At 39.6% G+C, this 27992-nt stretch overlaps 1 protein-coding gene across 6 annotated transcripts; it reads left to right on the top strand.

Annotated features, from left to right (window-relative positions):
- The first annotated feature begins 13 nt into the window (after positions 1-13).
- TAF1D (TATA-box binding protein associated factor, RNA polymerase I subunit D) lies at positions 14-27916 on the top strand. 6 transcript variants are annotated; one of them, XM_084635245.1, is made up of 19 exons: positions 14-69; positions 821-943; positions 3284-3565; positions 7005-7449; positions 7830-8005; positions 9860-9914; positions 10298-10659; positions 11794-11868; positions 12112-12174; positions 13119-13297; positions 17019-17084; positions 17501-17587; positions 17901-17972; positions 19777-19834; positions 20657-20743; positions 21929-21997; positions 24033-24121; positions 25250-25340; positions 27580-27916. In XM_084635245.1, exons 3-7 carry the CDS (start codon positions 3303-3305, stop codon positions 10457-10459), a joined length of 1101 nt encoding a protein of 366 aa, XP_084491371.1. In that variant the 5' UTR covers positions 14-69; positions 821-943; positions 3284-3302; the 3' UTR covers positions 10460-10659; positions 11794-11868; positions 12112-12174; positions 13119-13297; positions 17019-17084; positions 17501-17587; positions 17901-17972; positions 19777-19834; positions 20657-20743; positions 21929-21997; positions 24033-24121; positions 25250-25340; positions 27580-27916. The 6 variants fall into 6 exon arrangements, with proteins under 6 accessions (XP_084491371.1, XP_084491373.1, XP_084491369.1 ...); XM_084635247.1 differs by lacking the exon at positions 17501-17587; XM_084635243.1 differs by having other exon boundaries at positions 17501-17972.
- Positions 27917-27992: the final 76 nt, after the last annotated feature.

Below are 27992 nucleotides of genomic sequence, written 5' to 3'. Positions count from 1 at the left end.
TTTAAGAAGCCAAACAGCCGTTGAGCGGCCTTTGCCTTGGCCTCCCAGAGAGCGTGGAGAGGGCGGAGGGTGAGTCTTGTGTGAGGGTCGCTTCCTCTATCCGGAGCCATCCGCGGCGCTGGGCCGGGCGGGGACCCTCACGGGGAGGGTCCAGGGCTTGGTTGGTGGGAGGTCATCGATTAGCTGCGGCAAGTTCTTGGGGTCTAAATGCAGCCCCGCGCCGCTCTAAGGGCTTGGGGGGCTGGGCGGTGTCTCCGTCCTTGGTCCCTCCCCGCCCCAGGGCCGGTGGGGGGCGGGCGCCCCCCCCCCCCCCTTGGCTCGGCAGCAGCATGGGATAAGGCGCGCGCTCGCCGAAGCGCCTACTAATGGTCTGGCCCGCTCCCCTGCTAATGGTACGGCTCGCCCCCCGAGAGAGGCGTCCCCTCCCCCGGCCAGGCGCCTGGGCGCTCCCTCCACGCGGAGGCACCCGGCCGAGTGACCAGAGCGCGGGGCCGGGGCGGGTGTCGGGTTCCTCCGTTCCCTGCGCTGCCGTGGGCTCGCTGGGGCGCGGGGCAAGCCCTTCACGTTGCTGTGCCTGCTGGACTGACTCACGTCTGAAATGCTCCTGACAGCATGTGGGTGTAATTAGTACCGTGTGTACAGCGGGAGGCTGGGTGACTGCACGGTGCTGTAGAAGTGGAAAGACCGCAGCAGTTTTCAGAAGGAGTTGTGTTTTTAATCAATTTGTGGGAGGAAACACAAACCGCCTGTTACAGCAACACGAGGATTTTGGGGAAAACTCTCAAATGTTCACTTTTTAACCCTATTATTTCTGTGGCAGGAGAGGTGGTGCTGCTAGTTGTCTGCAGCAGGGATCAGCCCTTGCCATGTTAGGGCAGGGAGAAAACGGGTGTTGTGGAACTGCATGAAAAAGTCTGACGTTTCTGCATGTTTGTATACACGTGTAAGTTTGAAAGCACCATAGTTAAGCCACTGGTGTGCTGTGACTACCCATTATTTTTCTGTTACATTGTGACCCCTCTCTGTTGTTGTGTTTTCACTTGATGTACCTCATCTTCTACTTGGATTGTAAACTAGACTGTGTCTTTATTAGGAGTACAATGACTAGCACATTGGGGTCCTGGTTTCTAGTAGAGGCCTCTAGGTACAATAGTACCAATAGTAATGTTTACGACTCTGGAAACATTTTTCACCAGTTATGAACTCCATGCTTAACACTTATCAAAGGGGTAGCCACTTTAGTCTGTAGCCACAAAAACAACAAGGAGTCTGGTGGCACCTTAACAGATTTATTTGGGCATAAGCTTTTGTGGGTAAAAAGCCGACTTCTTCAGATGCATGATGCTACTAAAATTAACAGTGCAGTTGTACCCAGTTGCCCTAACTGGGTAGGGCCCAAATATTGTGTTAGATGCAATAAGAGATGAGCTCTTCTCAAATGCTTAAAATTCTATTAGCTGAGATACACAAACAAGATATCAAACCTAGTCACATTTTTAAACTAAACTGCACCATCTCACTTCCCAAACTTTATTCAGGAGCTCCATCTGCCTACTACACCATCATTCCAGTATGCCCTTCTTTCATCTTTCTTACCCTGCGGGGTTAAAAAAGAAAAAAGCTTGTAACACCATTGAGGAAGTTTTTTCCTTACAGTTTGGAAGTCATTTTTCTGTGGAAAAATGACAGTTATATACTGATGAGATCATTGCAATGATCTTATCTCTGGGGGGTCTTGAGTATTATAGGTAGTTAAATTAATGTATAGTTTATTCAACTTTCTATAGATAAGTTTACACTTTTTTAAAAGCTTCATGTAGTAGCAAACACTGCCAGTATTAATTTTTAGTATTGTTACAAATTATTTGAGCTATCACAAGAGAAAGCAAAAAGTACCTGCACAGAAGAAAAAGCACCTTTTGACCTTAACTGATTTAATGTTTACTTTTCTTGTACAGATCACTTTTCTACTATTGTCCTTTGTCAGGGAAAATTCCTAATACAATTCCCTAAATGTCTTAAACTAGCCAAAGCAGATCCTACTTCCTACATCAACTTTTCCCTTTATCTGCAGGGATTGCAAATGCGTGTGGCTCCCCCTTTGGCATCACAACCCTGCACTCCTAACATTTTCAGTAGTTAGCAGTTAACAGCAGATGCTGAAGGCTGGCACACTTTTTGCCAATGTCAACTGCTGATATTCGCCTGAGATCTGTACATGTACATGTAACAATGTTCAGACTACTTATCCAGCTTATTGGGTTAAACTTTAGGAGTTTGATCTAGTAGGGATGAGGCTTTCCAGTATGCCTGGTGGAGGGAAGGAGTGAACAAATCAATAGGACTTGTCTACTCTTTACTCCAGCAGGTGCTTTGGAAAACCTCACTCTTGAATTTTAATCCCTGCTTGCAACATGCATTGTCCATTGTTTTGGGTATGTCTCACCTCTCTGCCTCAGTTTTTTCATCCATAAGGCGAGAATACTTTCCTATATCAGTGCTGTTATGAGACTAATTGGATGTTTGCAGAGCACTCTTTGGGACACAACTAAATATTGTTAAAAGTACACACTTTTTTAAACATTACAACTTTTTTGAAATATCGCTGGGAAATATAATAGGTGATTATCTGCAAAAACTTTTATTTACTGCTCCAAAAAACCTGAATGCTCAATTTTGGGGCAGTGCAGGAAGGATATTTTATACTACACCCTGAAGATTTTTAATAAAATATTTTTTTTGCACAAAATGTCTTAGAACTGAGTTATTTGTAATAATTTTGCAGAATCCTAAAGGATGGGTTATGTCCACCTTCTTATCTTAATACTAATGTTTTTCAAACTAGTCACTGCATACACTATGCATGTTGCAGTTATTTGGTTGTAGGTGAAGAAAATGAGTGTTATACCCTACATAGCTGAAAGCTGATGGTTATTCTGAAGTTTAATACAAAGTAGCTTGACGTTCACCTGAATCAGTCTCTCGGATGTGCAAATAGTTAAGGGAGTGGTTCTCAACTGATTACACATTGTGGGCTGCATATGTGGCCTGCAGTGTGTTACCTGGGCTGCAGGGACTGGGCAGGGCAGCCTGGACCCCTGCAGTGCTGGGTCGGCTGGCTGCCCACTCTGCCCCATCTGCGTGAGGCCAGCTGGGAACCTGACAGACCCCGCACATGGGCTGGCCTTGTGCTAATTGGGCCACGGGTTGAGAACTGCTGACCTAAGTGTAACCAAAAAAACCCCTGCTGATTGATCCTTTATTGAATATTTTTTTATTTTAGAACAAATTGAAAGCTCAGAATGACTGATACTGATGAAGCCAAGACTTCAGCTTTTGACCACTTTGAAGATTCCCAAGATCTAATATGTATGCCGCAAGAACAACAGTCTAATGTGCATAAACATGCAACTGCAAGGAATTCATGTTTAGGCTCTGCACAGAAAGATTCTGTATGTGAAAATTCTTCACAGGAATCCTACACCAGTGGTAGATCTTCCAAATGTTTCACCCACTTGACCACTGTCCCAACCAATGCCTTGCTGGAGGACAGCGATTCAGAGATGTGAGTTTTTTTTCCCCCTCCTAAGCTACATGTCTGGTAAAACAGACTGAATGTTCTAAATCTCTTAAAATCCCAAAGTCAGGTGTATGAGATCTTGATTGAAAACAAACAATTCATGCTGCTGACTTCTGTTTAGGATGATGTACTTGGGTTGGTGCATATGCAGTACAGTTAAACCTCAGTTACAATCTGACCATTCAACCACAAACCTTATTTGGAACCAGAATTACACAATCAGGCAGCAGCAGATACAAAAAACAAATACAGTAAAGTACTGTGTTAAATATAAACTATGAAAAAAAGGGAAAGCAGCATTTTTCTTCTGCATAGTAAACTTTCAAAGCTGCATTAATTCAATGTTAAATTGTAAACTTTTGAAGGAACAACTTCAGAACAACTTTTGTTCAGTTATAAATATTTCAGAGATACAAACAACCTCTATTCCTGAGGTGTTCGTAACTCTGAGATTCTACTGTTCATTTGAGTGATTTTGGGGGGGAGGGCTGTTTCTTTGTTAGTTCCCCACATGTGTTAGGCAAGTATTTTCCAAACACAGGAAGACAGACTTTGTCCCAAAATGTGAATCGTCTAAATATCCTATGTAATTAGTTATCTAGGATACCCTAGAACTCCTAACCCATGTCATATCTACTTTGGCTTGAAAGACTTCATAGATCTACCTGCCACAATTCCTCCATGGAAGTAATAAAAAATAAAGTCAATATATTGACTTTCTGTTGGAATTTTTTCTTAACTCCCTTCCAGTTTTGCTCTTTTGGGGCCATTTTTTATTTAAACAAACCATATGGTGATGGGTACCAGGAATTCAGTCTTTATTCGCCTGCATTTTAAGCTGGTTTTAATGATTTATTAAACAATATCATTACCCTTTGAATTACCTCTTTTGGTTAGGCAACATTATTAAGGCTCTAGGACTAAAATTCCACCTGGCTTTTTTCAGTTGGATATAAATTTTTTTTAAAGGCTTGCAAATACCTCATAAACTTGCTTTTAAAAAAAGTCAGCAACTTTCCAGTAACAATCTAGTGCTTGTACTTGAGTAGTAAGGAAGTGACTTTCAGTTCCAGTATTCTGTTCCTCTGTAGTTCCTTGCATCCAAAGTCTTCCATAAATAGTGCATCTGATTCTGTCACCCTGTATCTTGTGTAGGCAATCCTAGTGCAAAAGTAGGAACAAAATTTTGGATTTGGTAGCACTTGTCATTGTGCAGATTGACTACACAAGGTTTTGGTAAGAGAATTCAGCAAAGAAATCTGTGATAGGTCTGTGAGATAGAGAAGTGTGGCTGTTCTCTAGCTGGGTTATGTGAAAAACGGGATGGCTTACCCAAGGTCAGTCAGTCACTGGCAAAGCTGCAAGTATGGAGTATAATCCAGGAGCCGGGGCTACCAGCCTCTTCATCCAAACCATTAGTCAGAGATTATTTCAAAGTAGCTTTACAGTGGGCATTTACTACTGAACTAGATATTTTTTTGTGTAAGCAGGTTAAACCAATTTTAACAGTTACAGAAATGAAGTTGCCCTAGTATCATAGCCTTTCTCTGCAGGGTGGTAGCAACCAACAAAAAGCTAAGGAGAGCCATTATATAGAATTTTTAAGGTACAAGCAGAAGTTGGTTGTGGCAAGAAGTCTTACCTCTTAAACTTTAAGAATATGGTGGAGAAGAGGTTCTCAAACCAAATTGTGGTGTACCTTGGGGGAGGTAAGTGTGCACCCAGGGAGGTGCTAGTTCTCAAACTGCATCTCCTCCTTTTGCACACTAACATTCGCTAGTGGCTTGCTGCAGCAGTGCTGAACCCTTCTTACTGGGGAAAAGGTTGTGCACTTGCTGATGGAGCTGGCCTCCCCACTGTGCTTCCATAGTACATGCCCCCCCTCCTCCCAGCAGCATCTTGCCTCCTTCATTCCTGCACAGCTCCCTTTAGGTTGGACCAAAGCTCATACTCCACTCGTGGCAGCTGTAATGCCCCTCTCCCACAGAGGAGCTGGAGAAACTGGCGTGGAGCCATCTTCCTGCTCAGCCATGCACACTGCGTCCCTTGCTATGGGGCAGAATTACACCAGCCCCACTCTAGTTGAGTGGCCATTGCCTGAGCATGCATTTGGTGCAGAGGGAGCCCTACATGCTCTGTGGGAGGGTGCCTGTCCACTGGCAGGGAAAGGGGCATACACCGCCTCCAGCTTGGCATTCAGCTGCACTGCAGCCCCTCACCACAGCAGTGCCCCTATGCACATGCATAAAGTGACCTTCCCCCACACACATATACTTTCTTTGCTTGTGTAAAACACCTGTCAGCCCCTCACATCTCCATCCATTGTGGTATCTAGGTCTCATATGCAAAAGGAATAAGAGAACACAATTTTCTCCATGGGACATACTCTTTGCCCCCACCTCTCCTGGGCCTTGGAACTAGATTGGGACCAACTCATTTCACACAGGTCACAAGTGGGCTCTGAGCTCTGCAGGAGCTCTTGATGCCTACTGGGAATAGCATGTTTGCCCATGCTAGGGAGGAAGTGATGTGGGATCCCTGAAGCTGGTCATGGGTTGGAGACCTGCTCCCCCTTAGACTCACTATGACAACATTTGAGAACCTCTGCTAGAGTGACCAAACAGATTGGCTTTCATTTCAAGCAGACATGTTACAGCAAGTTGCCATACGATTTTCCAAGGAAGGGATAGCAGTCTTGCGGTTAATGCATGGGTATGGGAAGTAAGTTTTCTGGGTCTCTGTCAGATTTCCTATGTGACCATAGCCAAGTTGTGAACCCACTCTGTGCCTTAGGTTTTTCCATCTGTAATACAGTTCCCTGCCTTGCAGTGGCATGGAGGCTTAATTCACACCTATAAAGCTGTATGAATAAAGCTTTGAAATCTCTGAAAGGCTCTGTATTCATACAAAGAATATGAACATAAGAGTGACCATAATGGGTCAGATCAATGGTCCGTCTAGCCCAGTGGCCAGTGCCAGATGCTTCAGAGGGATTGAACAGAACAGGGCAACTATTGAATGAACTATCCCATTGTCCAGTCCCAGCTTCTAAATATTTGAAGTTTTACCTACTACCCTGTTGAGAATAGAACTCAGGTAATTCTTTTTCCATAAAGAATCTTACGTAGCTTGTAGTCAGTTTTCTACTTAACTCCCTTGTGGCTTCACCTGAAATTAAGATGCATGTTTACTGATCTAGTGCATTAGGTATTTCTAATGCATCCATTACTGTGGTATCTAAGAGCCATACTTAGTCAAATTTTTTAATAGTAATCATCATGAATACCTAATCACTCCAAAGCTACTAGGGTAGAGAAAATTTTGTTTGATAATGGGAGAATTCTTTGTAATCAGAGTGTAATTTATCAGAAACATCAACTGTGCCTTCAAAAAAAGTTAACAATTTACTCTTGTTTTATCGTAGTGACCTTTCTGATTCGACTGGCAGCTTGTTCCAACCTGAGTGTAACATTACACCCTCAGCTCGAAGTTCAGCAAGACACTTGGCAAAGTCTCCAGCAAATACATTGGACAGAGACACTTCAACTGACTCTTCTCCAGATCCTGGATCACCATTTAAGTTGGTTAAATCCCCAGGGCTGTCTAGATCTGCACCCAATTTGAAAGCCAGTTTTGACAATCACTTGAGGAGGAAGTATAGGAGACGAGCACATCAAAGATGTAAGGAGAAACCAAAAGAGAAAGAGAAGAGGTATAAGAGCACAGGAAAGCCTAGAGGGAGACCACGGCTAACTGCTTCACAAGAAGAGCAGAAAAAAAGACTTCTAGACAGAGGCTTTCAGTTTCCTTTTGTGGAAAAAGAATATGGAAGGAAACATCTCCCCATGAAAATGATTGTTGAATACGAGGTGAGATTTTTGTCTATGGGTTTTTTTAAATTGGAGTGGTTTCTACAGGCAGAACAAACTTCAGTCTTTGCAGACAAAAACTGAAATGGCAGTTGTTACAAGGTAACTATTGTGTTTTTGCACTTAAGAACCATTGACTAATTTGGGCACAGAGTACAGTGAATTAAATTCACACTTTCAGTACAACATTATAGATGAAATTGCTGTCAAGTAATCTGCATACATAATTTATCAGTTAGTACTAAATGCTTGAAACTGATTTGCTGTATAGCATATTTTAAATGTAAGCTGAAGGGTCTGTTTGGTATTAGAAGTCAGTCTGTCTTAATGACATTGATTTTCAAGGTCTTGCATAATGTAACAAGAAATCTTTTTCTTAGCAAGCAGCTTTAAAGGGATATTTCCAATACATTAAGATGCTCAAATATGAAGAACATCTCAAAAAGGCTTTAAAAAACCTGAATGCTAGTGAGGATTTAGAAAATGAATGTATGGTGATGCGGAAACACAAATACTTAGATGATGAAGGACCCATTTCTCCTATTCAGGAGACAAAGTAAGTTCACGCTTAAATACTTTTTTTGGAAATTATAACAACTTTTCATCTATTTCCTTAACTGGCTTCTATCTATTTCCTATCTCTTTGAGGCAGGGAAGTATATCCCCATACAGATCAGGAATTGAGGAATCAGAGCAAACTAGTTTCTCAAGGTCTCACAGAAAGCTTGTGGCAGACCTGGGCATTCAACTCAGGTTTTCTAAGTCTCACTGTAGTGTGAGACCATCATCCACTGTGTACATGTTTCTATCAGACTTGATCTATGAACTTTAAACTTTGGTAATTTTAGATTTAATAGAGTTTAAATCTGGATTGGGAATTACTAAAAGTACTTGTTTTGAGAAACTGTTCACACCTTAACTTCATGTAGTATCACTTTATGAGGGAAGCCATAAGATCCAGCCCCAGTTCAAAAAAAAAAAAGCCGTGGCATCTTGTGGCATAGGGATTGGATTGGGATTTCATGGAGTGTAACCTGTCAAGTCTGAGGACTTGTCTTTTTTTGGTCTTTTTTTCCCTTGCATTTTGTTTGATTCAGTAACCTGAGTGGAATGGGAAATAGTCAACTTAAAATCATGCTTGTCTGAAACTTGTCTACACTTATTACAAATAATAGCTGAGCTTTCTATAGCTGAAAGATCAGAGACTTAATGTAACTGACTAGGCATTAGAAAGTGTATTCTGTAAAGTTTTGCTGTTCTCTCCTACGTGGTCAGTAATTTCCCCCCCATTTACATGGGTGTTTCACACAGCCATGAGGGGAAGATGTAAAATCATAACAATTAGCAAGGATGCTTGGGGATCAATAATAAAATCTCTTAACTCACTTCTCAAATGGAGTATGTTTCAAGTTGGCATGTTCCTTTAAGTGACAAGGTAATTTACAGTGGCTGAAGATTGGAAAAACCTGTTAAGAATAAGAACCCAATCCTTCTGCCCTTGGTGACGGTGGTAGTGTAGTTGACTGGAGGGAGGCCTAGTTCTGCGAATAAAGGCTGCAGGATGATTTGCCTTGGTCTCTAATGTGTAGAAGTATACCATGTGTAATGGTTGTGCCTCTGACTACATTTTCAGAGAAAATTCCATTTAGAGAAGTAAAGGAGTACTTGTGGCACCTTAGAGACTAACAAATTTATTTGAGCAGAAGTTGTAGCTCATGAAATTTGTTAGTCTCTAAAGTGCCACAAGTACTCCTTTTCTTTTTGCAAATACAGACTAACACGGCTGCTACTCTGAAACCTGTCATTTAGAGAAGTGGAAAGCTGAAGAGTAGAAAATTTTTTGCAGACAGATTACCCTGCTCAAAATAAGAACCAGAGAGCAGTCAGACTATGCATGTTAAAGATTCTTGGGTAAAGGTTACAACTATTCCTTGCACACGTTACTCAGCTGTGGTTCACCCACAGATGTAATATCAGGCGAACCTTATCCCCTCACCTCTTTTGGCCCATGTTTGGCTGTAAAAGCAGTGTTGTTTGGCTTTCTCTTTTTTCCTAATACAGACCTGTCCTCTTTATCTCCTCAGTGTACCAGTTGGCTTTTCTTCATGGCTGCCCTGTCCACTTTCTCATATCTACTCTGAAGGCCTTCTCTCTACCTCTTCCTTCCCAATTATCCACTTCTTTGTAATATCATTGAAAGCTTGTCCTACCTAGTTTCTAATTGTTTTGTGAGGTGTCACTTGAGATCAGACTTCTGCAGGAGTGGCATCCTCATGTAGGTACAAGTAGTAGCATTGAGGCCAAGAGAAACTCAAGATTTGGTGGAGGTAAAAATCAAAGACCACATGTAGTCTTCGTATTTTGTGCTATTACATAAACCTAACCAAACTCTGGACCATTTTTATTTCAGTGAAGATGACCACAACTTGGATCCTGATCAAGAAGAATTTGGTGCCACAATAGTTGTGAGTAAACCTTCGTTAACTTCACTACCCTGTGTAGCATTTTAAAGCAAATGAAACAAAAGAACAATCAAGCAAAATTAAAGTATTTTTGGATTAAATATTTGTTCCTAGAATTAGACTATATCTATGAACTATTATATATGCCATCTCTGACTCTGCTTCTTGATGTAAAAAAAAATTTTTATTTGAAAATGCATGGTTTTGTCTTATTTGGGGTGGCAAACAATCCTAAATTGAGGAATACAGTTATGAGAATTACTCATGGGTAGTTCTTGGGAAATACTGTTCTGTATCTCCAAAAATTACTGGCAAAATCCCACTTCAAATGTTGTCTTTATAATTGGCTTTTATTCTGATCAGTTTTATATCTTCCATTGACTTAGGAAAACAGCTGTTTCATATTAAGCAGCAAACTTCCAAGCAAGAAAAAATCAAAGACAAAAGCAAAACATTCAAATCTGATCAGAGAAGATGAAGAAGAGGAAGAATATGCTGCTGATGGGCCCGGGCCTGTACATGAGATACTACATGGGTCAGAAAACTAGTACATCATGGAACCCCATAAATGCTGGTTGCTGTGACCCTGACTCTGAGCATGCATGTCTGCATATGCTGCTCTGCCTAGCAAAAACACATTCACTTCAGACAAAAACTATGTTCAACATTCCAACTAAGGAAACTTTGTTATTGCAATTGATTGATCTAGCATCATCGAGGTTGTAAATATATAATTAGTCTCCTTTGGGTGAGTATGATTTGTTTAGCACTGTCTAGAGATAAAATTGTAAATGTTGCAATAAAACTATAGTAATAAAGAAGCTGCTCTTATAAAGCTTTGAGGTTTTAGTTTGCTCAGTGCTATCTGTAGAAAAGAAAGGTAAAATATCAAATTAACTTGGTTCAGAGATTAACCTTGCCTCCTTTCATCCTAACCTTAGTTTAAAGAAATCATGTCTGAACAGCCTTCTGCCTCCGTAGAAAATAGTGATATAAATTGAAAATTGTGATTGAAACTTAATGCATATATTCCATACAGCATATCACTTTCAGAAGCACTTCATTCTTTTGTTTTTGTCTAACATGGACAGAAGCTTTGAATTCTGTGCTAATAATAAAATGACTCTTTTGCAACCCACAACTGATAACAATATGAGTTGTGCTACTTGTAAGTGTGGACAGTAATTTGAACACATATATTAATGGTGTTAGAAATGCTGAGTAGATAATACAATTTCTTTCTCTTCTTTATGAAGTCTCATTCTTTCATCCCTCAATCTGTTCAAATTCTAGAGCTAAATGACTCCAAACTTCTTATCTAAAAAAAATTAATACGCAAGACTTCCTCAGTGCTGGTGGATCTAACAAAAATGTTTAAGGTGTGAAAATGTCACCTCTTAAATTGTGCAAATAAGGCTAAAGCACATATAGGACATAGTTATTAAATTGTTATAGTGGTGTTCAGAGGTCCCAGTCTGGAGTGATATTGTACAAACAAGTTCCTGTCACACAGCAAACATAATCCAAAATTGGGGACAGGGTGGGATATTGACAGTAATAGAACACAAGCTTGTATATTTTAGCTGTTATATTTATATTTTAGTTTGCAGGCTTCATATATGGGCTTCTTAAATAATTCTCATTTTGAGATCTTAGTTGAATCTCATTAGTAAGACATAAACAAGTCAGGTGAATCATTTCAATCCTGGTAGAAACTTTTCTGCTGGTTTGTGGTGTTCAACATAACAAAACTTGTGGCTTTACTTTTATCTACTGAATTATGTTAGCTATGTAGAATAAAACTGCAAGATCAGTTTTTAGGCTGTAGTATCAAACTATCTCTAATGCTGGTCTGAGAACTGCTTAACTTCTTTCTTTCTAGGCTTGAACATGGGAAACATCCTCTCACATGATTTGAAAAACTTCATGCTGGATCTGGGACTGGAGTTTTTGCTGGGTAAGGTATTGCAGGTGCCATATATAGTACTTGATCTACCTGACTTCACATTGCAGTTCACATGATGAATTTCTCTGTTCAACTGCTGGGTGATTCACAAATGAACTAAATTCTAATTCTGAATAGAACTGATTAAATATCCCATGAAAGCTAGCTTTTTACAAATGTAATGGTTAGAAATATTAATCTTTGATGCTAAAAACCTGAGACTTCATCTGGCTCTTTTCCATTTCTGCATTTTAGTTCAATTGGCCTTTTTTTGGAGGGAGAGAGAGAGGAACCATTTTAGTTTTTCTGCTGCAAGAGGTAAGTTGCTGCTTTCGTTGTATTTCTTTTCATGATTTTCTTTCAATAAATTGAAATAAACTATCTGAATGGCTCTTTGAAAAGATACAAATCACATGTATTCTAATCTTGCTTGCTTGATACTTGATTTGGTAGAAGGAGGTTGAGTAATGGAAACAGATTAAATGACTTGGCCAAAATTAGTGTGTCTGTCTGAGATGGGACTAGAACTTGGAACTCTTGATTACAGTAGTGGTCAGACAGTTACATGCAGTTATCCTTATGCTCAAAGAAATACTACAAATAACTTGGCATCTGGAGTTCTCAGGCTGCTGTGCTTGTTCAACCTGATATCTTGCTTTCTCAATTTAAGATTTCTGGTAAACTAACTATCTTCTAAAATCTTTCTTGTCCTCCTGTTCTGCTCTCTCAGACTAATACTATCTTATATGCCCTACATCTATAGTGTTGTGACTTCCAATTTCATATTGGATATAATTCTGCCCTGTGCAGGATTTGCTGACTCTGTAATAATCAGTATTCAAGTGCTTGTGAAGGCTTACTTGGTCCATATAATACTCCTGGGAGAATTCTGCCCCCCAAAATTAAATATTCTGTGCACAATATTGTAAAATTTTGAAAAAAAGTCTGTATTTTATTTGTCAAAACACTATATAATCATGTTAGTTTCAATTATTTTGGTAATTTATTTCAAAATATCTATCAGCAACTGTCTGTAACAGTACAGACACACACATTCCTCCAGGAGTAGTGTGTTAAGGAAACCCCTATGACAACCCTGTTCCTGTTTCTCTGCCCCTTCCCCCCAGAGCCCAGTAGTGAGGCCAGACACCCACACCCTATCCCCTCAGAGCCCACCTGTGGGGCATCCCAATGCAAGAAACAGGCTGATGCTGGGACCCAGACATTTGTGGAGGTTCCTGTATGTTGTCTCCTTCTTTCAGGGCATGCTGAGAACTGCAGTTGCCAGGAACCCTCCAGCTTCCACTTCTCCCTCCAGCAAGCAGTGTCATAAGAACATAAAAATGGCCATACTGGGTCAGATCAAAGGTCCATCCAGCCCAGTATCTTGTCAACAGACAGTGGCCAATGCCAGGTGCCCCAGAGGGAGTGAACCTAACAGGTAATGATCTAGTGATCTCTCTCTCCTGCCATCCATCTCCATCCTCTGACAAACAGGCTAGGGACACCCATCCTGGCTAATGACCATTAATGGACTTAACCTCCATGAATTTATCCAGTTCTCTTTTAAACCCCGTTATAGTCCTAGCCTTCACAAGCTCCTCAGGCAAGGAGTTCCACAGGTTGACTGTGCGCTGAGTGAACTTCCTTTTATTTGTTTTAAACAATTAATTTTGTTGTTTGGCCTCTAGTTCTTATGGGAACAAGTAAATAACTTTCTCCACACCACTCATGATTTTATATACCTGTATCATATCCCCCCTTAGTCTCCTTTTCCAAGCTGAAAAGTCCTAGTCTTTAATCTCTCCTCATATGAGACTTGTTCCAAACCCCCAATCATTTTAGTTGCCCTTTTCTGAACCTTTTCTAATGCAAGTACATCTTTTTTGAGATGAGGGGACCACATCTGTACACAGTATTCAAGATGCAGGCGTACCATGGATTTATATAAGGGCAATAAGATATTCTACGTCTTATTCTCTATCCCTTTTTTCATGATTCCTAACATCCCTTTTGCTTTTTTGACTGCCGCTGCACACTGCGTGGATGTCTTCAGATAACTATCCACGATGACTCCAAGATCTTTCTCCTGATTAGTTGTAGCTAAATTAGCCCCCATCATATTGTACGTATAGTTGAGGTTATTTTTTCCAATATGCATTACTTTACATTTATCCACATTAAATTTCATTTGCCATTTTGTTGCCCAATCACTTAGTTTTGTGAGATCTTTTTGAAGTTCTTCACAGTCTGCTTTGGTCTTAACTATCTTGAGCAGTTTAGTAGTTGCAAACTTTGCCACCTCACTGTTTACCCGTTTCTCCAGATCATTTATGAATAAGTTGAATAGGATTGGTCTTAGGACTGACCCTTGGGGAACACCACTAGTTACCCCTCTCCATTCTGAAAATTTACCATTTATTCCTACCCTTTCTTTCCTGTCTTTTAACCAGTTTTCAGTCCATGAAAGGATCTTCCCTCTTATCCCATGGCAACTTAATTTACGTAAGAGCCTTTGGTGAGGGACCTTGTCAAAGGTTTTCTGGAAATCCAAGTACCCTAAGTCCACTGGATCCCCCTTGTCCACATGTTTGTTTGACCCCCCTCAAAGAACTCTTAATAGATTAGTAAGACATGATCTCACTTTACAGAAACCATGTTGACTTTTGCGCAACAATTTGTTCTTCCATGTGTTTGACAATTTTATTCTTTACTATTCTTTCAACTAATTTGCCCGGTACTGATGTTAGACTTACTGGTCTGTAATTGCCAGGATCACCTCTAGAGCCCTTCTTAAATATTAGCATTACATTAGCTATCTTCCAGTCATTGGGTACAGTAGCTGATTTAAAAGACAGGTTACAAACCATAGTTAATAGTTCCGCAATTTCACATTTGAGTTCTTTCAGAACTCTTGGGTGAATGCCATCTGGTCCTGGTGACTTGTTACTGTTAAGTTTCTCAATTAATTCCCATGCCTCCTCTAGTGACAATTCAATCTGTGACAATTCCTCAGATTTGTCACCTATAAAAGGTGGCTCAGGTTTGGGAATCTCCCTAATCTCCTCAGCTGTGAAGACTGAAGCAAAGAATTCATTTAGGAATCCACAAACCTTTTGATTGCTGTGAGCGTACCTTCAGTTAATAAGGATAAGTTCATCACAAGTCCCCACTTCAGCCACTCACTTCAAAACTCCTTTTGTCTTAAGTTTGCCACAATTTGTAAGTCATAGGTGACAATTTTGTTTTTATAATCAAAATATGTGGGGGTGAATGGGGCTAGAAAAGTGAATGCTTCCTGGGAGGGTTATAAGAGCAGCAGGAGGAAGGAGGATTTGGGACTGCAGTGAGGTGAGAGGGATAAATGGGGACGGTAACAGGGCAGGGGAAGAAGTTGGGTGCTCGGGTAGGGGAGGCATGGCACCCCAACCCTCTGCATCCCCCTAATGGTGCATGTCCTGTTCCACAACTACCTAAATGATTACTAACTCCTACCAAACATTTTTTCCTGTCTTAAAAATTCTAAAATTCAGTACAAAATTTTTAATGCAAAGTGATTCTATGTTGTCCCCTGCAGAATGTTGAGTTGACTAAAACTCAAACTTCTGAAAACCAGGAAATGCATAGTTAAAGTGTTTTCGTGCATCCTTAACTCTGCCCTTTTTCAGCAATGCCCCAACATAGAATCATAGAATATATCCGGATTGGAAGGGACCTCAGGAGGTCATCTAGTCCAGCCACCTGCTCAAAGCAGGACCAATCCTCAACTAAATCATCCCAGTCAGGGCTTTGTCAGGCCTGACCTTAAAAACCTCAAAGGAAGGAGATTCCACCACCTCCCTAGGTAACCCATTCCAGTGCTTCACCACCCTCCTAGTGAAAAAGTTTTTCCTAATATCCAACCTAAACATCCCCCACTGCAACTTGAGACCATTACTCCTTGTTCTGTCATCTGCTACCACTGAAAACAGTCTAAATCCATCCTCTTTGGAACCCTCTTTCAGGTAGTTGAAAGCAGCTATCAAATCCCCCCTCATTCTTCTCTTCTGCAGACTAAATAATCCCAGTTCCTCATTAAATGCCTCATTAAAACACATACTACTTCTCTGTCAACCCCACAGTTGTTGAATTATTGCATGGGCAACCATAGCTGCATTTCTTGATTTTCAGAAGTTTTGAGTTTTGCTCAGTCTTTGTTCTGCATGGGGATGACATACCACCAAGCAACCCTAACTTTGTGCTAATGTAGTCTCTTGCTATTAAATTGGAAATGCAGGTTTGTAACTGAAGTAAATACTGCCAGATATATAACCAACTACTTATTAGAACCACCTGCATTTGAACAGTGCATAAATATTCTACTTTCAACTAAAGGGAGAAGTCCCATGGAGGACTGTTTAAAAAGTTTGTTTTTCCTAGCACATCTCCAGTTTTTGTTTTTTGCTGTGGACAAAATCTTGGAGTAAGTGCTAAGAATAAACCCTTCTCTTGCAACCCACAACTCATCAATATATGAGCTGTGCTACTTTTCAGAAGGGACAGTCTTTGAATGTGCTTCCATTAGAACAGAATTTCTGTGAACACTGGAGAACTCCAGTCTCTGCTTGCATCAAGTTCAGACTCTAAAATGGATAATATAAATATTCAGTGTTTGCTCGTAATCCCAGTTACATTGACTTTGTTTTAGGCCCTCCTAATGTAAATTCTGAGAAGACATGCAGCTGCTCAAATACCATAAATGTCTACAGTCAGCCAACTTCTTGGATTGATAATTCCACAGTCTTACCTGTTGGTCTTTCTCTTATGTCAGTCTGTTTCCTTTAGCAGCTGGATAGTGGAAACTTTTTTTCCGACAGTGTCCCCTACCATTTCCAGGGGAATTGAATAAAGCATCAGTTCTGAGTAGGCAGATTGGCCAGCCAATCTGTCTATTTCTAGTTGATAATTGGCCCCCAAATGCAGTTTTAAACAAGTGACTGGCATTTATTAACCTACCAGTATGAGAGAAATAATTGCTAAATATATAAACTCTTACATTAGGTGAGCCAATATTGAATATTTATTGTGTTGATTTCAAAAATAAACAAATTTTTGCTTGACTAATGTAAACTGTGCTGAACAGAACATAAAACTCTAGAAAAGTTTGTTTTTTTCCATTCTAGTTTCTGGAACTTCCAAAATACATTGATGAAATCAAAATGGAAATATGTAGCTGGTTGGTGAAAAGGGTAAGCTGTGATGCATTCCTGTTAAATTACCACATTCTAGTACACTAATTTTCTTTAGGGAAATGAAAATTTTAAATGCATGGCTTTTTGGAGAAAGTAGTTATCAAGTGAATTGTTGCACTGTTTTGGTATCTGCATCCAGCAGTATTCTCCTGATGGGGTGTTCAAAAAAACAGTGCCACAGTAATTCAGCATCTGGCATCGTTGGTTTTCATGCTGTTATGCATGTTAAACCTGGTATATCTGTTGGAACATGTAGATTTAATTAAATTGTAGGTGGTTTTATTCGGAAGCTGGTGAAATAACGTTGCCATTGAAATATTGTGGAAGTGCCAGTACAGACTTTTATAAATCACAGTAGTAGAAAAATGAAGTGACCTTTGCATCAGAATATCTTTGATTTTGTGTTCTTAAAGGGGGGGAATTTCCTATGGCGTTCTGACTGTAGAGAAACACAAGCTGACTGCGGTCATGGTCAGGAAGATCATCTTCATACTGAGAGGGTATGTACAGAGGAAATGTACATATTTGTAATCAGGAAGGAAACTAAGGAAAATAGCTAGTGTCAAGATAGGGATAGGTCAGTTGATCATGCTCAAGTCTTAAACTGGACTTGAAGGTGCATTTTTGTTTAAAGCAGAAATAAATCTTTATTTTGAAAAGGGACACCATATCTTTTTTACTATAAAGCCACTATGAGAAGAGCTGGAAGCCTTCCCACAAGTTTCACTTAAGTAGGTGTTGTCTAATGACCTTTTCCTTCATCTTTCCATATGCTGTGCATTTCTGCAAACTGGGGTGCTGGTTCCACTGAAGCTCCTGATATCCAGTGCCCTAGAATGACTTCTTGCAGACCAAAGCCAATTTGAGCAAGCTTCAGGATCTGAGGTAGACAACTAATTTTGAAGCTTTTAAAATGTCCCTTTTCCTCTGTAGGGATCATTCAACACATTACGTTACTTCCATTTTTGTCAAGCTACTTGCAGTTCATTTTAATCTTCTTGCCTGCATTAATTTGGCCCTGTCTACTTGGGTAAAAATGTGTGGTTTTTTAAAGTTTGGGTTTTTTATTGAAAACCTCTAACATCTGTGTAGACCCATTTGAACTATTTCCCTCCTAGTGTACAGTATGACCAGCTCAAACAAATTCAAAGGTGGCAAACTTTTTTTTCTGTGCAGGGGTGCCAAGGTTACGCAATCTTTCTTGTGCAAACAGAGCCTTTTAAAGCTAAATCTAATAGGGGAAGAAAGCCAGCAGTATATGGACTACTAATTTAGGTGAATAGTTGAATTTTTTTGTAATATGAATTTTTGATAGCTGGGTGAAACTGCCTCGTTACACACTAAAAATAGGCACAATTAATGGTGTGTGTCTGAACTGAGCAACGTGGCTACAGAAGTAACAGGTTATGCTTCCATCACTGTAAAATGAATTACAGTGGTGACAATGAGACCTGTGACAAACTAGTCTTAAAATGAATATGAACTTTTTGTCCAGATAGAAGGGTAAATTCAAACATAGGTTCTGAAAAATGGTCCACTGTATTGAGATTATCATAAAATACTGATCTGCTTCAATTTATTTTGACATGCGGGTTTTTGTCCGCTAGGCCAGCGGTTCTCAACCAGGGGGCCATGACCTGCAGCTGAAACACAAGCCCTTGTTCCCCCATTTGGTTGAAACTGGGAGTGGAGTCCTGGTGTGTCCTGGAGGTTTTATAGCATGTTGAGGGGGAAAGAAAGAAAAAGGTTGAGAACCCCTGCCCTGGGCAGCAAAACAAGATCTGTGGTTTAGATCAAGTTTAGCCATAGACTTCCTATAAGAAATCCAGGTAGGTGCAGGTTAGGGATGTAAAAGTCTAACCCAGTTAACTGATAAGCATGATGCTTACCAGTTAACCAGTAACTATTAAACTCTGCCCAGGGTCCTGGCTGCTGCCCCCACACCCTTAGTTCCCTGATTAAACATTTAACTGTGTAACTGATAGAATTTTAATTGGTTACACAGTTATGTTTTTAAATGTTGTTTACATCCCTAGTGCAGGTTAATATCTAAATACATATGGTGCAGCATGCATTTTGTCAAAGAAATTGAAGATGGGGATTACAAGACCACTTGACTCTTCATATCACTTTCTTGGAAATTGGGCTTTTCATATTTAGGGCATTTATCTATGTTTCTGGAGTCCTGTTGGAGGATTTAGAGGTTTATGTTAGCAAGGTTTGGTTCTGTAGTGAACAGGGAGGTCCCATACCTTCAAAAGACTTGATAACTATGTATTTTGCAGTATTACTGTAGCTGTTTTTGTTCCAGGATACTAGTGGGACAGGGTGGGTAAGGGAATATCTTCTTATGGGACCAACTTGGCTGTTGGGAAAAGACAAGCTTTTGAGTTTACACAGGACCTGAACAAGAAAGCTCTTGTGTAAGCTGAAAAGGTTGTCTTTGGCCAACAGAAGTTGGTCCAATAAAAGATTACCTCACCCACGTTGTCTTTCATTACTTAATGTCAGCATTTGAACTGCAGTTTGAAAGTAATGTAAATGGATGATTGTGAACCACATCCTGCCTAATGCAAATTGTGTAATAAAACTACTTCTATAACAATTCCAGGGGAAAGGTAAATTTTAAATTGTAGAGGCCACTTAACTGGCATTTGAGTATAACAAACTGAATTCTCTCTGTTTTTAGGGAGTCCAAATAACTCTGGAACACGCAGTCACAAATCACATTTTCTTCTGGTGTCTTGGTAAGAAATTCTGGTGTGACTCCTTGAATGAATTTTGTTACCTGGTTAAAGGGTGTTGCATGCCTCATTAACTCAAAATTGATTTGCATGCTATAGGATTGGATTATGCTAGGGTGTATAGCATCAGAATAGAATCTGCAGTCCTTGTTGGAAAGCAAAAGGCTTCATAATGAGGATTATGCACAGACCTGTATTCCTCTAGTTGGCTCTTTTGAAGAGCCATATAAAACTCATTGTTAATTAGTCCTATTAAACTTGCAATCAGATTGTTTTGGTATAGGAAGAATTAGAGCTTTGTTTTCATTTAACTGGCATCTGTTTCTATATTGAAAGAAATAGGTGGAGATGTTTCATAAAGTAAAAGTGTATTCTGCTCCGGAATATAGAGGATATTGTGAGGAAATGTTATGATGATTGGCAAAATGTTCAACTGCTCTGAAAAGAGTGAATGATGACAGCCTTTCTGAACACTTGAGTTATGTGGCTCTTGTCTATCTTGCTCTAGTTCAGGTACACACTTGCTGTTTAATGGTTTAAGCTTACCTTAGTATCAGACTAAAGGAAAAATGCATTACAATTGGGACAATCGTGTTTGTTTGCCACTGCTCTGTGTGTGGCAAGTGTGTGGTTTTTTGTTAACTTTATCCCCTGGGTTCTAGTTTTTAGCTCTCCAAAAGTAGGGTTCTGGCTGGTAGTTGCATGGGTGATTTTTCAAGGAGAACACAGGTGCTTCAGGAAATGTATGGTGGTACAACCCCATTGTTAAAAATTGCTGCTGCTTATGTGTGTTTGTGTGGCGGTAAACTGACGTCGATCTTTCAGGTGGATCCCATGTTTAGGAAGCAAGGCAAGTGAAGTGATTACAAAGAAGCCTGGTCAACCAGAAATGAGGAGATGCCTGTTCATGAGGTAGGAAATTCTACCCTTCACCCTTTTATTAAAAATTCAGTGAGTGGTGGCTTTTGGTTTTAAGTAAAAACTTATCTTCTATCAAATTTATTTGATTTGAGAAGCATTCCTTACTAAATAATTTAATTGTAAATATCATAGAATGAACACTTAGTTTTATCAGTGCTATCTCTGCACATAAGTGAAGGATTTTTTAACTTCACTGGCATCTCCAAAGGACATCTATACAAAAATAGCCAGCTAAATAGTAACATAGAACTACACTTCCGCCTGAAAACTTAATTGCTGTTATAAATAACACATGAGATGGCTAACTGAAGAAATAGCAGGGAGTTTTTTGCCTTTTTTCAGTCACTTTGTGCAATTGATAGCAGTTTGTGTATAGTCAGTTTTCCTGTCCAGATTAATTATCTGGATAAAACTAAATTGCTGGCCATTATCATCAAGCAGTCTCCAGTTCCAGATTATAACCAGTTCAGTATTAACCTGTCTGGATGGGACATGGAGCAGATGGCAGCTGTTAAAATATTTGGGCAGCATTGTAGACTGTATTGAAGGATCCTCAAAAGATGTGGACATGTGTACAGCAGCAGCTGGTGCTGTTGTAGAGTTTTTGGGCCTGTCAGCAGTCTGTGGGTAAGCTGTGATATCAGGTTTTCTACAAAGCTTCTGATGTATAGAGCCACAGTTGTATCAACTCTGGCAGTGAAATGGATTGTGAGGAAAGATCAAGAATGCCAGATTGATGCTGTTGATTCTCGTAGTCTTTCTTCGATGAAGACTTCATATCAAATGGCAGGACAAGATCAGAAATCATTATACATGATGGAAAAAGCAGGCTTTTACCTTTTCAGTAGGTGTTCCTGTTGAAGTTAATCTTTAGGCTGGTTGATATTGGCAAAGCTTGTCCTATATTGGAAATTACAGAAGCTGTAGGATCTCAGCCCTGTATTTCTTACTACAGTACCACATAACTGTTGAGGTCTATCCCGATGGAGCCTCTCCTATAGGTTCATGTCGTTGGAAATACCTCGTAGAGCAAACTTGTGGTTTCGCTTTACCCATTGAACTATTTGTTAGCTCTGTGGGATAAAACTGCAAGACAGATTTTAATTGCGGGGGGGCGTGTGTAACTATTTAACTCTCTATGCATGGACACTGAGCAATATATTTTCTGTCCCGTAGGCACTAGCTTAGTTAACACTCAACATGGATTGAAAATCTTATCTCACAAGGAAATGAGCAAATTGCTGGGTAAGATTTAGTGAGTGACTTGTCCTGTGCTTTGATTTCTCATTGTAACTAACTTGTTGAATCACATTGTCACCTTGCAGCTTAAACTAAAACTAGGATCTCATGTGTTCTGTTTCTGCAGCTTCAGAAATTGTGAAATCAATCCTTCACCCAGCCTTTGCTGGAAAAACTAAGTTTTCTTTTTAACAGATTGTTTCTAACCTTCATGGTTTGTCAAGACCAGACAGTGTACAAACAGACTATTAAGTTAGTAGACAATTTGAAAGAAGAGCTTTGAGGTGTGAATCTCTCTCATTTTGCGGGCTGCTAATGCTAAAATCCAAATGAAAGTAAAGCAACATTAATGGATTTACTAAACTTTAGCAGAATTTATGTATCCCAAACTGAACTTTCCATGACCATGTGCCAAAAGTCAACTGTCCCTTCTCTAGCTGCCAAACTCCCATCTTCTGAAGTGCTGTAAGCACTCAGAATAAAAACGTACAACACATTGAAAAGGTAGAGGCAGCATAAAATCAGTGTCAAGTAACAGATGTATTTTCATTCAATGAAATTGCTGCAGAATTTCCAATTCACTGTGCTGGAGTGTTGCAGAATCCAGGGATCTTGCCACAGAATTACTGCAGATAGCAGTGTCTTGACTAAAACTAGCTAAATGTTCTGTTTTAAAAAATGCATCAGTTGGAGTACAAATACCTCTTATAATCCTGGAAACAGAGTTTTACTAGCTTCATTTAATAAGAACTCCTCTTATGCTTCTGGTTACTTCACAGCTTGCAAAATGGAATTTTGCTCGGAGTTTACTACTGTTAGATCATTAACTTATAGATTCATAGATATTTAGGTCAGAAGGGACCATTATGATCATCTAGTCTGACCTCCTGCACAATGCAGGCCACAGAATTTCACCCACCACTCCTAAAAAAGACCTCACACCTATATCTGTGCTATTGAAGTCCTCAAATTGTAGTTTGAAGACCTCAAGGAGCAGAGAATCCTCCAGCAAGTGACCCGTGCCCCATGCTACAGAGGAAGGCGAAAAACCTCCAGGGCCTTCCAATCTGCCCTGGAGGAAAATTCCTTCCCGACCCCAAATATGGCGATCAGCTAAACCCTGAGCATATGGGCAAGATTCATCAGCCAGATACTACAGAAAATTCTTTCCCGGGTAACTTGGATCTTACCCCATCTAAAAACCCATCACAGTCCATTGGGCCTATTTACCATGAATATTTAATTACCAAAACCATGTTATCCCATCATACCATCTCCTCCATAAACTTATCGAGTTTAATCTTAAAGCAAGATAGATCTTTTGCCCCCACTACTTCCCTCGGAAGGCTATTCCAAAACTTCACTCCTCTGATGGTTAGAAACCTTCGTCTAATTTCTAATCTAAATTTCCTAGTGGCCAGTTTATATCCATTTGTTCTTGTGTCCACATTGGTACTGAGTTTAAATAATTCCTCTCCCTCTCTGGTATTTAATCCCTCTGATATATTTATAGAGAGCAATCATATCTCCCCTCAACCTTCTTTTAGTTAGGCTAAACAAGCCAAGCTCCCTGAGTCTCCTTTCATAAGACAAGTTTTCCATTCCTCGGATCATCCTAGTAGCCCTTCTCTGTACCTGTTCCAGTTTGAATTCATCCTTCTTAAACGTGGGAGACCAGAACTGCACACAGTATTCCAACTTCTAATTCAATGCTTACAGAAATGTAATTTTAAAATGGGCTGATACTTTGGGATGGTGGAAGCTGTTACAAACTGTTTTAACTGCGCACTGCAAGGTATCTGCATCCAACAGCATTCTTCTGATGGGATGCTCAAAAGCCAGTGCTACAGTAATTCAGCATTTGGCATCGTTGGTTTTCATGCTGCTGTGTGCTTGTTAAACCTGGTATTTCTGTTGACACAAACTGGAGTCATCTGTATGGATTGAATGTATCTGATTTTAACTTATCCATATAGTAAGCCATTGACCAGCTGTAGAAGACTGACAATCAGTGGTGCACTCACTACTTTATTCTTTTTAGAGGGACTTCACTACACTAGACAGACCAGATTTCATTATGATGAAAGAATTGTTTGAAACACAGTATCATGACGTCTACTTGTTTGACAGGTAATATACTTACAACAGCCGAAACATTTTTCATTCAATTTGGAAGGTATAGAATTGCAAATAACTCAAAATACAATTAAGATTTTGAGAACATCTAATACGCTGAAACTGCAGCAGTCAGTGAGTGTTTCTACTTTATTCCAACACTGCTGAAGTGTAGTCTAAACCTCAAAGACTAAGGCAATCCTCATCTCTAATTGTGATAACATTTTTGACTTGGGCAAAATCAATTTGGAATTGTTACCCATATCTGAAATTAGGATAATTCTTACGTACGTACCTGGCATTGCATATGTACCTTGCGTGGGTATTGTGATTTAGTGCCTCAAATAATTTTGAAGATAAAAAGTAACCTGAAGTTCCAGGCTGTGTGAAGGAAGAACTGATGTCTACTGTGAGGTGTAAGCACTTGTAATGCTTCGATCCATCAAGGACGACTGTTCCAATTCTCAGCTTAATTTTTAGAGCTTTAAGTTGCCTTCTGCATCATCATATAACAACTCTGGCCTTTTCCATTAAAGGTTTTAATGCTCAGGTATTACTCAAAACTCCAGTCAGTGGTCATTACCAAGGATACTAGGAAATACCATTTCTGGTGTGCTGTGGACATGACCATAAAGTAACTCCATCAGATTTTGGCATTGCTACTTTAGTAGCACTAAATCTGTTGGAAACAAGTAATGTAAGGGATCAAAGAGCACTCTTTCATGTCATGGTCTGTTTTTGCATAAATCCTCACTGAGAACCTTTTTACATAGGTTTGTTCTGTTAAGAATAGCCAGATTTCAGCTAAAGCTATCTAAAAAATATTTTTAAAATATTAACTATGGAAGAATTATCACTTTGACAGTACGTTCTTTATCAGGATTACAGGCAAAAATCCCTGACTTTATTGAATATTTCTAATAAAGATCTGTTTTGATTTCGTTGGAAGCTCCTCAGATGGTTCACTGAAGAGCAGTTTATCACAGGACTCCTACATTTAAATGTAACTAAAGAAAACTGACATTAGCTAAACTGCCTCTGAATAGAGTGCTTTTCCTGGCTTATCTTCAGGCAACTCTCACCTTGCTGTAATTTATGGCTTGATACTAACCAAATCTGGTGACTCTCACTTGAACCCTTTAGTGCCTATTGCTGACAAATCATTGACCGCAAATTCTAAATGAAGACCAGGCACTGACATGGGTATGGAAAACTTTCTAGCTGTATTGCAAAGGTAAGGATGTGTGCAAGCAATTCTGATAAGCAACAGCAGCCACTATACTTAAGGTCATTTCAAAGAGGGTTTGCATGGCTCTGAAACCAGCTGCTCTTAACGCGATGACCTAATATTGAAATCCTCTGTGGGATGCCATGAGCACTTAGTGTGCTACATGGCCTATTTCTGAGGAGATAGATGTAGTGCAGCTAGGGTGTTGATCAGGTGTAAGAGGTGTGCCACTAAACACTCCAAATTACAGATCCAATGCAACTGTGCCAATTAATGGGAAAACTTACGTTGGCTTCAGAATTTAGGTTACATTTTAAGTTCTTCAGGCTTCTGACCTCAGAACTGGAAATGGTTTAAATTAATATTTAAAGTATGATGGAAAGCAGCTTGATGCTGAGTCCCATACTTCTAGTGTACGTGTCACTTCAGTCAGTTGGTGGTCTGGCCCTAAGTATTCACATTTAAAACAGAAATAACAATTGTAAATGTTTTTTATTCTAAGCCCTTTTGTCTATGGGAGATTTCCTCTTGCTAGTTGAGGACCAACTCTGGACCCAAAAAACTTTGGAAGTTTTACTTGTATTACCTTATCTTCACATACTTCACTTCCAACAACAATCCGTTCATAAATGACAATCTAGCAACCAAAAGCCAGCTCTAGGTAACAACCCTCGAAGCAAAAGCAGACTTGCAGATGAGGGTGAAGGTTGAACCAAACCAGGGGATGTTCATTTTTAATCCACTAATCACTGATTGTGGGAACCTCAAATGTGTAGCACTATAGAGGTAGCATCCATAGGCTTGGGGAATGGATAGAGTAACTCCATACCATCTTGTAACTTGACTAACCCTACCTCCAACATACGAGCTGTAGTGACTTTTTGTTTTTGTTGAGGGAGATGTATCCAGAATGCAAACTGAGCCATCCTTTTTGTCAGAAGGGAGAAAAGGGGGTGAGGTTTTGGAAGGTCAGCTATGTAAAGCTGAGATATCAGAATTATCCTTGTTAAATAGCAGTCACTCAGGCTCATAATATTCCTTATTCACTCTTCATACAGGTCATTTAGAAGTTGACCTGCAAGTTGCTCAACTTCTAAATGAGGGCTAGTCAATAAGCAGACCACACACCAAATCCAGACTGCCAGGTGCTTTTGAAGGACCCAACATTTTTATTTACTTATTAGGGCTGTTGATTAATCGCAGTTAACTCACATGATTAACTCAAATTAATTGTGATCAATCTGTTTTAATCCCACTATTAAACAATAGAATACTAATTGAAATTTATTAAATATTTTGGATGTTTTTCTACATTTTCAAATATATTGTAGTCTGTAATTGAAATCAGTGTCACCAGAAAGTAACAGGCATTTGCATGGCACTTTGATTTCAGTCTTGATCATTTTTAGGTATCAGTGGGGAGACGGTACCAACTAGTAGCTGAAGTTTTGAAGAATATCACTAGTATAAGTTACAATTCCAAAGTAATTGTTACGAAGTCCTTGTGTTTAACAGTGTATGTTATGTGCTTACCATTTACTGAGGCATTCCAGTAATTTCTGGCTGAAAGCTTGTCTTAACCAGTGCCTCATTACAACACTGTTTGCATAAACAAAGCTGGTACTCAGTACCATTGGACTGTTTCTTTGCCAGTGCAATACTGTAACTTTTAAAAAACAAAACAAAACACTGATCAGGATTCTGATCTGAGCATTAACTGATAAGGCAATACTGTCAGTCAGGGGCCACGATTTAACTTTGTAAGGGCTGCATGTTTCACATTCCTGTGATAAAGTATAATTTTAAAAAATTGGATTTTATGTATTCGTTTTTCATGTTTGACACCATTGTTAGTGGGAGAAAGGGCTTTCGAATGATACCCAACTTGACCCATTTCTGATGTATGAATATTTCCACCAACCAGTGGAGCTAGCTGGAAGGTAGTGAGGCTCCACTACAACACTGCAGAGGGTGACAGCATTTAAATTATAATTCTGTAGAGTTAGGAATCAAAAGATACCTCCCTTACCTCTTTATTGTTAACTAGCCCATGGAATTATGCATGCTCCCAGACTAATATAGACAGTGTAATGCTTTATTTTAGGAAGTGGTATGGCCCTGTTACCAGAATATTGATCGTTTCCTTACATGGTTAAATATCTATTAATAGGAGACATGACTAATTGTATGCACTGACTTAATCACCAGAAGCTCAGCAATGTTACCTGAATCTGCTTTTTTTTAGGTCAGTGAGAGACCCCTCCCTAAGCTGTGGACAACCTTAAAATGTCTTGAGTTTGCACTGCTCCACTGGATGCTGCTGTAGTAAACTTGATTACTGAATCCTTTAACCTAAACTTGATAACTGTCACATGTATTTTTAAAAACATGCTTTGGAGGATTTAATGGAATGAGTCACCTTCTAATCGACAGGAAACTTCAGGGTGAACTGCTACATTGGCTTCATGATTGAGTCAGTTGTATATTGTGAGCCCTGGAAAATGACACATTCTAAAGTTATTTGAGAACTTACTTGCAAATAAGTGGCAGTCATTCAATAAATATACTATGTACAAAGTCTAGTTTTTCCTCATACTATTCAGTTACCTATAACTTAGCTGAACACACCTGTGCTTAATTTTCAGCAATGCAGCTGCT

Source organism: Lepidochelys olivacea, assembly GCF_965140295.1.
Source record: "Lepidochelys olivacea isolate rLepOli2 genome assembly, chromosome: 1".
Lineage (NCBI taxonomy): Eukaryota > Metazoa > Chordata > Testudines > Cheloniidae > Lepidochelys > Lepidochelys olivacea.
The sequence above is the reverse complement of the archived record's forward strand: the minus strand, read 5'-3'. Positions and strand labels throughout refer to the sequence as shown.